We start from the raw sequence: 15254 nt of genomic DNA, 5'->3' as shown, positions 1-15254 counted from the left end.
TGTATCAAAATAAAACATTTTGCTTCTTGTTAGTAGACAAGTGCCGTAAATTGATATTTTCATTTTTTTGTGTGTGTGTTGTTTTGTTTTATAAATGGTGCCTTGACGGAAAAATGCTAATTGTGAGGAAATTCATGCCAGGATAATCCTTTAAACATGATAGCTGGAGGACAGGTTTAGCTTAGTCTTATTGCATCTCATTTGGGTACACTGAGGGTTTCTTTTTAGCATCTTGAAGAGGAGGGATAAAAGTTAAATCCTTGGGAAATGACCATATATGTCTGTACCACTACACTTGTGTCTTTTAAAGGCCCTGAGGGCATGTTAAACAAATACAGCTTTTTACTATGTGTACGTAGAACTTTTAAAGTGTCCGTCACCCTGGCATAACTACTCAGTGTTGTCAGTTGAGAGGTCTGAGTTGTGGAAGGAATTGAAACTGTATTTGAGGTGATGAGGCAGGACAGAAACCGCCTGCTCGCAGACGATCGGCTTTTCTCTGGGAGCTGGGAGTGGGGGTTGTGGTGCGTGCACACTGCTCCCTGCTGGCGGATGTGTGGATCAGCATGCCGAGCGCTGGGGCTGGGAGGCTTCTCACTCCGGGTCTGGTGACATGCTTAGCTTAGCCAAGCAGCACACAGAAACTTGTGCTCTTTATTGTGGTGAAGGCTACTGGTGATTCTTTCCCATTTTAAATATGATTTTAATGAAAAATTATGGCAGGCACTTTGAATTTTTAATTAGGTTTTTATTTTGGTGAAAATAAGATGTCATCATTTTTCTTTGAGAATGGAAACTACCTAGACCAGATGGGTGGGTTTTTTTGATAGGTGGTAACAAAGTTCCCAGAAGGTACATCTAGGAACAGTATCCCTTTATGCTTATATATACACATAATATATTGTGGTCTATTTATATCTATGTATAAATTTAGAAATAAAACCTGGTAATTTGAGGATGCTTTACAGAATTTCTGCTTTCCTATTTTAACTTATTTTTAAAGTTATTGACACTTCGGTCTGTAAAATACTTAGTCCTGTGTGGGAACTTGTCTTTATTAAAACCATCCAAATGTTTGCTAGTTTTAGGAATGCTGAAGTCATTACACCAACTTCAAGTTGAAAATCGGAGATTGGAAGAGCAGATTAAAAACTTGACAGCCAAAAAGGAACGTCTTCAGTTATTGAATGCACAGCTCTCAGTGCCTTTTCCAACAATAACAACAAATCCTAGTCCATCTCATCAAATGCATGCATTTTCAGCACAGAACGGTAAGTGTGAAAATACTTATTGCATATCTAAGGAAAGTAGGATCGACTTTCAGTATCTTTTTCATAATAAGTGAATAGTAACTGGTTACCAGTTATATGAAGAAGTAGAAAAGGAATGATAGGTTATTTTCAAAGAACATGAAGAATCTGTTAAGTGATCAACTTGAATTTGCTCTAACTTCTTTAGTGCGTAATTTAACTATAATAGTTATTTAAATGCGTAATGATCTCTTTATTGATTTAAAGCCATAGTATTCAATAGAGTTATAGATTTTTCCCTTTAAACTGGTATTAGGCATAGCAAGACTTAATATTTAAGTGTTTTTAATGTGGGCTTCAGGATAAGCTTTTAGATAAGCCTTTAATCTTACACATAATGTCATTTAACAGGGTAAATAGGCTTCTTTTTGTCTTTTATTATTCTAGCTCCTACCACTGATTCCTTGAACAGCAGTAAGAGCCCTCACCTAGGAAACAGCTTTTTACCTGATAATTCTCTTCCTGTATTAAATCAGGTAATTTTGGTGTGGTTAGTTTCATTTCTATGTTTTTCTTAACGAACAATAGTATATCACATTAAAAGGTTTAAGATGATTTTAAACAGTTTTGCTGTGTTCTTTCTTACTTAAGTTCCTATTCTTTCTTACGTTAGGACTTAACCTCCAGTGGACAAAGCACCAGCAGCTCTTCTGCTCTTTCTACCCCACCTCCTGCTGGGCAGAGTCCAGCTCAGCCTGGCTCTGGCGTTAGTGGAGTTCAGCAGGTCAATGGTGTGACAGTGGGGGCCCTGGCTAGTGGAATGCAGACTGTAACATCCACCATTCCTACAGTGCCTGGAGTGGGTGGAATAATTGGAGCTTTGCCAGGTAACCAACTGGCAATTAATGGCATTGTAGGAGCTTTAAATGGGGTTATTCAGACCCCTGTCACAATATCCCAGAACCCTACCCCCCTCACCCACACAACTGTACCACCTAATGCAACACATCCAATGCCAGCTACACTGACTAACAGGTAAGAAACGCACGTAATAGATTTTGGGTTCTTTAGTGCAACATATAGTACCAGCATTGTCCATGCTTTCAAATTGGGGTTTTTAATGGGCTTCTTGTAGATGTAATCAACAAGAAATGAAAATCTAGCAAACTTCTAGATTAAGTGTATTATTCTGAGAGCCATTTATTTTTGAAATTTAAGTAATTCAGATTAAAACAAAATTAAATCACTTTTAGTAATAAAGCATTAAATATGTTCTGTGCTTAAAATTTCATTCTTGATCTGTGTTATCTCCCCTTGTATATTGCCTTCATGTATCATAAATTTTGAAGAAAATATTGTAATGACGATTGCATATGAATGAATATTGATTTCTTAAAATTTAGCTATGCAATTTTGCTAGTTTTATAATTAAAAATTTTGATACAGGATGAAGGCCTAGATCAAATTATCTTGAATTTCCTGTGAGTGAAACTGTTTCATGGTACTGGAGTTTCATTTGACTGTTTGTTCAAAATAAGGGGACTAAAGCCATGTTGTTACTGAACATACATTTGAGGAATAAATCGTTTTAAATGGATTTGCAGTGGATACTAGTAAACTATTTTTCTGGCTCCCTTTTCTTTGGTGTTTAATTTTACTCTCCATTGGGACCATTAAAAAAGGTTAGGTAAAGTCAATTAGTAGATGGGATTTTTTCCTTGTTTTACGTATATGCTATTTAGTGTGGGTTAAATTATCCTCGAATAATTAAAAATTATTACGTGCGTGTTATAAACACATTTAAATTTCTATCCCATAAAGTACTGAGTGCCTTCTTGGTTTATAATAAAAAGGAAAACAAAACATTTCTTGACAATGTGAATTCTTATTTACCTGTATATACACGAGAGAGAAAAAAGAAATTTGTATGTGATTGTTATCAGAAAGTATTATATTTAGAGATTTGACTTGTTAACTCATTAAACACCAAATTGAAAAGTTGTTTTTCATTTTACATTTTAAGAAACATTAAAGATATATAGTAGAAAGTAAGAATTTTAATCGTTTTTCAGTGCCTCAGGACTAGGATTACTTTCTGACCAGCAAAGACAAATATTTCTTCACCAACAACAATTTCAGCAGTTGTTAAATTCTCAACAGCTCACGCCAGTAAGTTTTTCCTTTTGATAATATTTGCTTTTTATTAGGAGCAAGTGTTCTAGGCTGTAATAGGCATTCAGCATGGGTACAGACTTACCATTTTGTGAAATAGCATTATCGGATGCACAGCCCCCAAAATAGTTTGTCTTGCCATTTAGTCTAGTCCGTGATACCTATAGTGACATTATATTGATGCATTTACAAATTTTAGAACATACACTGTGAGGCTCTTGTAGATTCTGGTAATGTGGTGCTGAACAAGACTTTGTATTTTCATGGGGTTTCATTCCGACAGTGGAGGTGGACAGTAAACAAATGCGTGGGTGTAGTGATCGGCACCGAAAAGAAAAATGAGGAGGAGGAGAAAGGGATAGAGGAACAGTGGGACAGGGGCCGCGGCTTAGATAGCAGAGTCTTGCCTCTTTGAGTAGGTGACTTTTGAACACAGACCTGAATAAGAGTTGAAGGAACGTGCATTTTTGACACGGGGGAATGAATGGAAGAGCAGCATTGAACAAGACCGCATGTGTTTGTTTTGAGTACCGGAAAGAAGGCCGGCATGACTGCAGAATAAGGGAGAGGCTGGTGCAGGGGAGAGAAAGTCACGGGTGGGCCTTGTTTGGCTGTCTGTGGCAGGAAATTTAGGTTTTGCACGTGATGAAAAGCCATTAGTGATTTGTTTTTTAAGTTTTCTATCGTGGAAACTTTCAAATGTATCAAAATAGTATATAGTATACTAGTTTTAATAATTACCTCAACTTTAAAAATCTTGTTTCATATATCCTCACTTTTTCTTTCAGGGCTATTTTAAATAATTAGTTGGAAGATTTGAGCAGAATAGTGACATGATAACAATTCACATTTTTTAAAGATTAACTTAGCTGTTGTATGGGAAATTGTATGTGTTGGGAGGGGAGATGGTAGCAAAAGGAGAAACAGGGAGGCTATTGGAGTAGTCCAGGTAGAAGATGGGGTATCTTAAATAGCAGGATCAATGTGGGGGAAAACCATCTGGGATTGTGTATTTTGAAGATAAAACCAACAAGACTTGTTTGTCAGACGTTGAAGGTAAAGAAGAGTCCTGTTTTAAACAATGGGATGTTGAGTTTTACTGAGATTTGGAGGACCTGGAGGAACAGCCGGTTTTGGAGAGAAAGCAGTTCTGTTACAGACGTACTAAGGTGGAGATGTCTATTTAGATGTTCAAGTGAGATGTAGACCAGACAGTTGTGTGAGTCTGGAGTCCCGGAAAAGGATTCAGTTGAAATATACATTTGGGGTCATCGCTGCATGTATGATACTTAGATTTACAAGATTTTATGAGATCAGTAGGGAATGAGGACTGATGTCTGAGGACTGAGCCCTGGATATACTGGAAGAGGAACACAATCCTAGTAGAGGATGTGGGAAAAAAGTGACCAGTGAGTTAAGAGAGGAACTGAGAGTGGTATCCTTGGCTCCATGTGAAGCAAATGTATCAACAAAGGAAGGACTCGGCTGTATAAAAATGCTTCTGGGAGGACAAGTAAATTGACCATTGAATTTGGCTGTCTGGAGGTTTTGACAATTGTGGTGAGAAGTAAAAACCTCCTCGAATGGTTCCAAAGAAAATGGCAGGAGGGGAAGTGAAGATGGAGTATTGGTAGCTCCAGACACTTCACTCTAAAAAAGCAGAGAAATGAGCAGCTAATGGAAAAAGACATGGTCTAAGGGGGAAGTTTCTATTCACTTTGAATATGACAGCATATGTATATGTTGGTGGGAGCAGGAGAGAGGAAGGGTAACAGCAGCAAAGTTCTTCAGAGGGACGGAGAGGGAGGGGAGTGGCGAGCAGCATCCCACTGTATGAAGAGGGCAGGCAGAGCAGCTGTCAGAGGGTTTTTATGACAGGAGTTTGAGGAAGCCCACTTTCAGTGTTTTCAATTTTTAAAATTAGAATTAAGGGCATCGGGCGCCTGGGTGGCTCCGTTGGTTAAGCATCTGCCTTCAGCTCAGTTCGTGATCTCAGGGTCCTGGGATTGAGTCCCACTTCGATCGGGCTTCCTGCTCAGTCGGGCGTCTGCTTCCCCCTCTCCCTTTGTCCCTCCCCCTGCTTGTGCTCTCTCTCTTTCTCAAATAAATAAACAAAATCTTTAAAAAAAAAGAAAGGCATCAGCTGAGGGAGCTAAGAATATTGGTGGTCAGATGAGAGAAAAAAATGTGGAATTAGGTATCTTGGAGAAGAGAGGAAGAATTGACTAACCTGGCTGGCTCATTTAGTAGAGCGTGCGACTCTTGGGGTTGTAAGTTCGAGCCCCATGTGGGGTGTAGAGATTTACCTAAAAATAAAATCTTAAAAAAAAAAAAAAGATTGGAAGTGTGTGGCTCACATGCAGAGACATTCTGGCTGGCTTTGTGCAGTCATAAACTTAAAGCCAGATGGGTTGATGTATTTGTGCAACTCTCTCCAGCTCCATTTCCCTAGCGTACTTCGTTGAGTTAGACTGCTTGGAAAATGCACTATTTAATTAGCTCAGAGTTTCAGCCTTTGTTTGTAATTTCTTTCTAAGTATTTACCCGGAGTGCCTGGCTGGCTCAGTCGGTGGAGTGTGCGACTCCTGATCTTGGGGTTGTGAGGCGGAGCCCCACGTTGGGTGTAGAAATTACTTAAAAAAATCTTTAGGGCGCCTGGGTGGCTCGGTTGGTTAAGCATCTGCCTTTGGCTCAGGTCAAGATCCCAGAGTGCTGGGATCGAGCCCCGCATTGGGCTCCCTGCTCAGTGGGGAGTCTGCTTCTCCCTCCCACCCCTCCTCTCTGCTCGTGCTCTCTCTGTAGGTCTCTCCCCCCTCAAAATAAATAATCTTTAAAAAAATAAAATTTTTATATATAAGTAAATAAAATGTATGTGCCCATTTTTTTGCTTTAGTCAAAAATATATTGAAAATACTAATTTTGATTGTGGATCATCGTTTTCAGTTACTGTTCTTACAATGGTATAAAGATAGACTGTATATAGGGGCGCCTGGGTGGCTCAGTCGTTAAGTGTCTGCCTTCGGCTCAGGTCATGATCCCAGGGTCCTGGGATCGAGCCCCGCATCAGGCTCCCTGCTCCGCGGGAAGCCTGCTTCTCCCTCTCCCACTCCCCCTGCTTGTGTTCCCTCTCTCGCTGTGTCTCTCTCTGTCAAATTAAAAAAAAAAAAAAAAAAGATAGACTGTATATAAATTCTTTAATGATTACACTAAAATGTGATCTTGTTTTCTTATCTCTCATCTTAATACGAAGTACTAAAATTGTTTATTTGGGGTCCTTCCTCTTAATCAAGATTATTATTAGTAATAATACATGTAGATGACTCATTTCTAGAACATGGTTCATTAAGGGGGTTTTAGCACACATTGTTGCTCAGAGACCACAAGAACTGAAGTTGTTTAAATTCTGTCTTTTCTTTGTCAGCCAAGATTGTGGGGTGAACTTTGTTCGTTTATAAGCAGCGCATTTTCTTCTAAGTCATCCTGACTTCTCCCATCTTAAGAAAAACTCTTGCTTGACCCTCCTCCCCCCACCAACTGCTACCCTGTTTTTCTGCTTGCCGTCTTCTCCCAGATGGCCTTCATACTGCTAAGTCCAGTAGACAGTTGTTGTTCTTCTTACTTGATCTGGCAAAAGCATTTGACGGAGTTGATCACTCCCTCCTCCTTGAAACACTTTCTTCCCTTAGCCTTCAGGAGCCCACATTACCGCGGTGTTCTTCCTGCATAACCATTCATTCCTCTCTTCCCCTCAACCTCTCACTTTCAGAGTAACCTAGTATTTTAGTGATCTCCTCCAGTCATAGAGCTTCGATTATCATTCTCCAGTCCAGCTTTAAATATGTGCGGATGTTACATCTTCAGCCCAGGCCCGTTTCTGGAGTTTCAAACTTCTGTATCCAACTGCTTTCTTGATATCTCCACTTAGATATTTTAATAGACATTTCAAGCATAACATGTCCAAAACTGAACTGCTAATCTGTCACAAACCTGCTCCACACGTAGTTTTGCCTACCTCTGCCAAAGGTAACACCAATTTATAGTTGCTCAAGCCCAAAACCTTGCAGTCATTCTTCACTCTCATCTGACGCCTCACACTGAATCCATCCAGAAGTCCCAAGTAAGATTGTGTCACTCCTCAGCTTAAAACCTTCCCCTGGTTTCCCGTATTACTTTGAGTAAAAGCCAAAGTGTTCATGGCCCACCACCATGAGGCCCGCATTCTCCCCTTGTCTCCTCCTTGTTCACTTGTCCCCAGCCTGCCCCTGGTCTCCTTGCTATTCCTTGATCACAGTGGATATGCTCCCACATAGTCCCTTAGCACCGGCTGTTCCTTCTTCCTAGAAATCTCCTCCCTTTCCCCATGTCCATATAGCGAATTCCCTCCTTGTCTCCAAGTCTTTGTTCGAGTGAGAACCACCCTGACCTATCTGAGATTTCCACCCCCCCATACTGTCACTCACACATTGCTGTTTACCCTGATCCTTACCAATAATCATATCCTAACATTTTTGTTGGTCTCTCTGTCTTCCCCTTCAGGCTGAGCACAGAAGGGCAGAGATTTTTTTCCTCACTCATATGTCTCAGAACAGTGCCTGGCACACAGTAAACACTCAAGAAATCAAATACATACTTGCTGCAAAGAATAGTCTCATAACTACACCAACGAAGCACTCTTTGTTGGCATGAATGAGAACTTTAAAAGTTATTTTTATGTTCCCAGAATTGGGAATGAGAATGGCCCACATTCTAAAGTCAGATTCAGATAACTTGGACTTCTAAGTTGCCATTGCCCTTAATTATCATGGATAACCCAATTTGAATAGAGGTCTCCTATATTTGTTTGCTCTGTTTTGAAAATAAGCCATTCAGTAGTGATATTGACATTTTATAATAGATGGTTATTATCTAGTGCACTATATTTTTCCAGATAAGATAACTTGTTTTCTTTCTTAGTAGTATAAATGTGACTTATATTTAAATATCTAATATTAAAGTAAAGAAGAAAATAGAAAAGTCAGGCTTTACTGACTGCTGAATTCTATGACTGGGAACTCATCTTCTCCCACATGTTTTTACCAAAGGAACAACATCAGGCCCTTCTGTATCAGTTAATGCAACAGCATCACCACCAGCAGCACCACCCACCTGAACTACAGCAGCTCCAGATCCCCGGGCCAACACAGATTCCAATTAACAACCTACTTGCAGGTACTCAGGCGCCGCCACTTCACCCAGCCACCACCAACCCGTTCCTCACCATCCATGGCGATAACGCAAGCCAGAAAGTAACGGTAAGTATCTTTGCTTTATTATTAATCTAGGGAAATAATAAAAAGAATTTTATTGATTAATCAGAGATGACTGTCTCTTTAGCTTTTCTCTCTTATTTAAAAAATATGTATATATATATATATATATATATATATTCCCCTGATAATTTCTTCTTAAAACCAGTTGTTTCAGCAGCTGGGTATTGTAAACATGAAGGACCCAAGCCAATTTATATATCTCCTAAGTACATTAGTTTAAATTTGTGCATACGGTTTGAAGGACGTTTTATAATTCACCAAATTGGAAATGAAAATGTATTTTAGTTATAGTAAGTGGTATGGGACAGTCCATTCAAAAGATAATAGTTGGTACTTTTTGATGAACTTTTGTTCAGTTAATTTGTTTAATTATAGAACCAGTCTAGATAATTTTGGAATATTTTTATTACTTTGCTTTAAAGTACTTTGTAAAACTGAATCATATTTATAATAAAATTAATATATAAATTTTAGGGCACTCCAGTTACTCTGCCAGATTAATTTTAAAAAGAAAAGTAAATCATAATGATATTTGTAATGGAATTTAAATTATTAATTTCATTTAAGCGATAGCCTCTTACCTTTTCAGTGTACCAGTTAAGGTAAATTAAAAATGGATGCAGGAACAGTGTACTGTACATATAGGAGCACACATTTTAAGGCTGTTTCTTTCTATTAATTCTCCTCTTCAATTAGGTCTACTTTACTGGAGTATAAGTGTTTCCCCTAAATTCGAGTTCAGGGCAGAGAAGGATATTGGGATATAGAATGGAGACTGGACGTCAGGAAAAGGAAGAAGGGAAAGAATGAGGTGGGAGACTTGGCAAATCACAGTGTGAAAAGTCACAATGTTTGCTATTTCCCATCACTTGAAAGCTTGCTGTTTACTGTGCTGTTAGTCTTCAGAAACTTTAGTTTGTATTGAGTAACAAGAGTTGGTTCAAAATGCAGGATTAATTGGTTTTCATCAACTCTTCAATGCCTTTGTTTGCCCCACTGTCTCTAACTTCCTGATTGTGAATACTCCTGTCGCTATCATAAACCTAGTCACCTCTCCAGTGTTTTACAGATGTGGGAAATTTCCATGAGTCTGTATTAATTTAGGGATTTTTTAATACTGTTTTTTCCTTTTTCAAATTTTTTCTTGCATTAAAAAGCAAACTACAGGCATACCTTGGAGATAGTGCGGATTCAGGTCCACACTACTGCAATAAAGTAAATATTGTAAAAAGTGAGTCAGATGAATGTTTTTGTTTCCCAGTGCATATAAAAATTATGTTTACATTATACTGTAATCTGTCAAGTGTGCGATAGCATTGTCTAAAGAAACAAAGCACATACCTTAATTTAAAAATGCTTTTTATTGCTAAAAAAAATGCTAACCATCATCTGAGCTTTCAGTGAGTTGTAATCACTAATCATAGATCCCTGTAACAAATATAATAATGAAAGAGTTTGAAATATTACAAGAATGACTAACATGTGACATAGAGATAAGAATTGATCAAATGCTGTTGGAAAAGTAATACCAATAGACTTGCTTGACACAAGATTGCCACTATCCTTCAGTTTGGGGGAAAATGTAATAAAGTGATGCTTAATAAAACGAGGTATTTTTACAAGCTACCTTTTCCTGAGTGATACAGTATGGAATGTGTTTTTTAATGGAAAACTACAATAATAAATAAGAAAAAAAGTAAGCACTATTAAGTACCTAATGGGAGAAAAACAAGGCTGGGAAATAATATTTATGAGTACCCCACTGTGTGCCAGCCATCTTTGTTAGATAACAATAGTATATGTGATTTCAGTCTTGAGGGACTTTAAAATTTTTTTTATAGATCAGTAAAAGGAGACTCAAAGAGTTTAGCTTAAGGGACAAATGGCACATGTGGGATCAGAACCCATGACTTTGTTAGTGCATAAAAATTCATTTTCCCCAGTACCACGTAATTACTACTGTGGACAAGTCAATTTGGGGGATGATTTCTACATCCATTCTCTATGAGTTCTGTCCTTTCAGATGGGCCCTTCTGTCTTCATATACTGCTGAAGTTAATATAAAGCAACTGGTAATGTTTACTAGTAAACTCATGTCTTTATATTGTGCTGAAAAGTAGTCATGCCAACTTGTAGAAAAAAATGAAATCGCCGTATATACCACCCTTTATCTCCGTTATAATTCCAATTTAAGAGACGATTACCACCAGTGTGGACCACGCATTCATTTACCTAATGCCTTTGATTTTGTTTAACTGCAGAGACTTAGTGATAAAACTGGGCCTGTCACTCAAGAGAAAAGTTGACACTTGAGAAACCTCTGGATTGCCTCACCTGCTGCTCTAGCACTTCATCTGGCTGCCGTTGCAGCCCTCCTACACCCATGAAGAAATGCGACAAGAAGTGAACTGCACAACAAAGGATTAATTGCCACAAGGACTTGCTTGTAAGGCTTTGATTAATTTTCTTGTTGCTTTGTTGCACTGAAATGGAATTCCCATATATCCCCTATCCCTCAACCCAGATTTTTTTGAACTTTGAAAAAAAAATTTAATAACTAACTTTTGTCAATGAAATAATTTACATGCAATGAATTTATCAACCTAAGAGGAATTTAATATAGTTGGTGCACAACTAATTTTGTTATAAATTGGAGAGACGAACAGCAAAACTAAAGACTTGTTCCATTTATAAACTGATTTTTGTTGTACAAGTTAGAATATGAAGTACAATCTTTTGTTTGGGTTATAGTATGCTCGCTCTGTGAGTCAGATCTTAAGACAGATTTTAAGGAATTGTCCAATATTGTCTATTGGAGTTTTATTGGTTAAGTATTGCAAATTAATAGGTCATCAACTGGTACTTGGCAATCTTTGTTATAAAAATTTCTTTATAATGGGATTTGGCCAGTTTTGGTAATCAAGTTAGGATGTAATGTCTGCTTCTGCTAAAGGTAATTTTCTTTTGCTAAATACTTTTTTTTTTAATAAAGTGCTAAGACCTACTCATATTTTAAAGTAACTACTCATATTTTGAGTTAAGTGAGTTTTAAGGCTGCTGGGGGAACCAGATCAATTCAAAGTGAAAGATTTCTTTCAGAAAGAGGGGCCGCTCTGGAAACTGCTGGTAGGGTTTGGCCTGAATCAAGTGCCTATTAGTACCTCCATTGTGTTGAAATGGCTCTAGACAGCTGAGCTTGCACTATCGTCAGTCCTTGTACGTACGTAGTAGGAATAGTCCTTGTTGCACCAGCAGCCTTCCCCATGGTTCTGCCTTTATTAAAAACTTTCTATGCCACTGTAGATAGCTCAGGCAAAACTATTACCTGGGTATTTATCCACTAATGAGTCACAAGGAAAATGAGTGGATTTGGTAAGATTTTTTTTTTTTTTTTAAACAACTTCCCATTTACTGACAGTGATTTCAAACGAAACAACTACAGTTCCTGAAACAGGTGAAATTTGTATTTACAGTCCTTACACTTTGGGTAGCCACACTCCTGGTGTGACAGTATAGCAGAGTATAAATTGAACAATTGGGGATGTAATCATTGAACTGTTCTTAAATGCGTGAATTATTAGTGGAAAAGACCCAGCTGTAATTAGACCTCCACTGTGTACTTAGCTGGAAGAACATGTTAATTCTGCAATATGTCTCTTGGTTAAACATTGCACAGTTCTTACCTCATTTCTGTAAATAAGGTTTTGTGAATCTGTTTTGTATTGTGAAAAATTCATAAAATAACATTGATATTTTGATTTGTAATATTTCTAATTGGTAGATTTAATTGAAAAGTAAAATTAATTTATTTTTATATGTTCAGGGGAATTTTAAAGAAGTCAAATCTTTTGTAGATAATTAAAAAAATCGGTGTGGTTTATTTTACTTATTTAACCCACTGGTTGTTATTCTGTAACAATTTGTATAAATGGTAAATTTTGAATGTGTTGTTATTTTACCTAGATGTAAAATTCCACATGTATTAAAAAAATGTACAAAGTTTTTGTTAATAAAATTTAATAATGTTTATAACTCTGTGCCATTCCTTTTTCCAGTTTTATTAAGATATAATTGATATACAGTACCATGTAAGCTTAAGGTATACAATATAATGATTTGACTTATATGTATTGTGAAATGATCACCACAGTAAGTTTAGTTAACATCCATCATCTCGTGCAGATACGAAAACAGGAGAATGAAAAAAAAAGTCTTTCCTTTGTGATGAGAACTCTTAGTATTTACTCTCGTAACAACTTTCAAATGATCATACAGCAGTGTTAACTGCCTTAATACTGTACATTACATCCTAGTACTGATTTATTTTATAATTGGACATTTTTACCTTTTGACCACATTCATCCAATTCTCTCTCATCCCAGCCCTGCCCTCTGGTAACTGCAAATCTGATCATAGGGTAGCTCTATTTTTGACTTTTTGAGGACCCTCCATGCTGTTTTCCACAGTGGCTGCACCAATTTATAATCCCACCAACCGTGCACAAGGGTTTCCTTTTCTCCACTTCCTCACCAGCATTTGTTATCTCTTGTTTTCTTAATAATGGCCATTCTAACAGGTATGAGGTGATATTTCATTGTGGTTTTCTTTTGCACTTCCTGATGATTAGTGACGTTGAGCACCTTTTCATGTACCTGTTGGTCATGTATATCTTCTTGGGAAAAAACGTCTATTTTGGGTCCTTTGCCCATTTTTTAATTGGATTATTTGGGGGAGGGGTTATTTGTGTGTGTGTGTGTGTGTGTGTGTCTTCTTTTGAATGGTGTAAGTTCTTTATGTATTTTGGATATTAACACCTGAGCTGATATTTGGTTTGCAAATATTTTTTCCCATTCCACAGGTTATCTTTTCATTTTTTGCTGATGGTTTCTTTTGCTGTGCAGAAAGTTTTTATTTTGATATGGTCTCACTTCTTAAAATTTTGTTTCTTGTACTTACTTTCAGTTTCATACCCAAAAAAATCACTGCCAAGACCCATGTCAGGGAGTTTTTTTCCTATGTTTTCCTCTAGGAGTTTTACAGTTTTGGGTCTTACATTTAATAAGTCTTTAGTTCATTGCAAGTTATTTTTTGTGAGTTGTGTAAGATAGGCATTCGGTTTCACTCTTTGACATGTGAATGTCCAATTTTCCTAGCACCATTATTGAAGAGACTATCTTTTCTTCATCAAGTATTCTTGGCTTCTTGGCTCCTTTGTGAAATACTCATTGACCATATATGTTTGGTTTTATTTCTGGGCTCTTGATTCTGTTCCTTTGGTCTATGTATCTGTTTTTAGGCCAGCCATACTGTTTTGATGATTGTAAGCTTAAAAGATATCAGGAAGTATTATGCTTCCCACTTTGTTCTTTGTCAAGATTACTTTTGCTATTCTGGGTCCTTTATGGTTAAATATGGATTTTAGAATTTTTTTTTTTTCTACTTCTGTAAAAAATGCCATTGGAATCTTGATATGGATTATACTGAATCTGTATGTGGCTTTGGGTAGTTTGGACATTTTAAGAATATTCTTCCAATCCATGAATATGGGATACCTTTCCATTTATTCCATCTTCTTGGAATTTCTTTCATCAGTGTCTTGTAGTTTACAGTGTAAAGAACTTTTACTTCCTTTGTTAAATTTATGCTTAACTATTTAGGTATAAATACTTAAGTTTTGATGCTATTGTCAATAGGATCATTTTATTTATTTCTTTTTCAGATAATTCATTGTTACTGTATAGAAATGCTACTGACTTTTTTTTTTTTTAGAGAGAGTATGTGTGCATAAAAGTGGGGGGTAGGGGCAGAGGAAGAGAGAGAATCTTAAGCAGGCTCCACACCCAGCGTGAAGCCCCATGGGGGGCTCGATCTCATGACCCTGAGATCATGACCTGAGCTTAAATCAAGAGTTAGATACTTAACCAACTGAGCCACCCTGGCACCCTGAAATGCTACTGATTTTTATATGTTAATTTCATATCCTTTAACTTTACTGACTGATTTGATCTAATAGTTTTTGGTGGAATCTAGGATGCTCAATACTATGTTCAATAAGAGTGTTGAGAGTGGGCATCTTTGTCCTGTTCTTAGTCTTAGAAGAAAAGCTTTCAACTTGTTGCTATTGATGATTTTTGCTGTGGGCTTGTCATTTATGACCTTTATTAAGTTGAGATACATTTCCTCTGTACCGAATTAGTTGAGTTTTTATCATGAATGGATGTTAAATTTTGTCAAATGTTTTTTCTGCCTCATATGACCTTGAGATGGTCATATGATTTTTTTCTTTCATTCCATTAATGTGATGTTTCACATTAACTGATGTGTATATGTTGAACCATCCTAGGTATAAATCCCACTGGATCATGATGAATGATTTTTTTTTTTTATGGTGAATGATCCGCTGAATTAGGTTTGCTAGTATTTGCATCTATATTCATTAGGGATATTGGCCCGTAGTTGCATTTTCTTGTAGTGTCCTTTCTGGCTTTGGTAGCAGGGTGATGCTGGCCTCGTAAAATGAATT

General features: G+C 37.2%; 1 protein-coding gene across 1 annotated transcript in view; it reads left to right on the top strand.

Annotated features, from left to right (window-relative positions):
* Nucleotides 1–12755, top strand: part of MLLT10 (MLLT10 histone lysine methyltransferase DOT1L cofactor) — a 223585-nt gene extending 210830 nt beyond the window's left edge. The window contains exons 18-23 of the mRNA XM_044915534.1: nucleotides 1083–1271; nucleotides 1698–1786; nucleotides 1924–2285; nucleotides 3323–3419; nucleotides 8504–8713; nucleotides 10993–12755. Coding sequence (XP_044771469.1) covers nucleotides 1083–1271; nucleotides 1698–1786; nucleotides 1924–2285; nucleotides 3323–3419; nucleotides 8504–8713; nucleotides 10993–11037 — 992 coding nt within the window. The 3' untranslated portion in view covers nucleotides 11038–12755. The remainder of the gene's footprint in view (nucleotides 1–1082; nucleotides 1272–1697; nucleotides 1787–1923; nucleotides 2286–3322; nucleotides 3420–8503; nucleotides 8714–10992) is intronic.
* Nucleotides 12756–15254: the final 2499 nt, after the last annotated feature.

Source organism: Neomonachus schauinslandi, chromosome 5 (genome assembly GCF_002201575.2).
Source record: "Neomonachus schauinslandi chromosome 5, ASM220157v2, whole genome shotgun sequence".
In the NCBI taxonomy this organism is placed as follows: Eukaryota; Metazoa; Chordata; class Mammalia; order Carnivora; family Phocidae; genus Neomonachus; species Neomonachus schauinslandi.
Note: the sequence above shows the minus strand (reverse complement) of the source record. Positions and strands in the feature narration are given on the sequence as shown.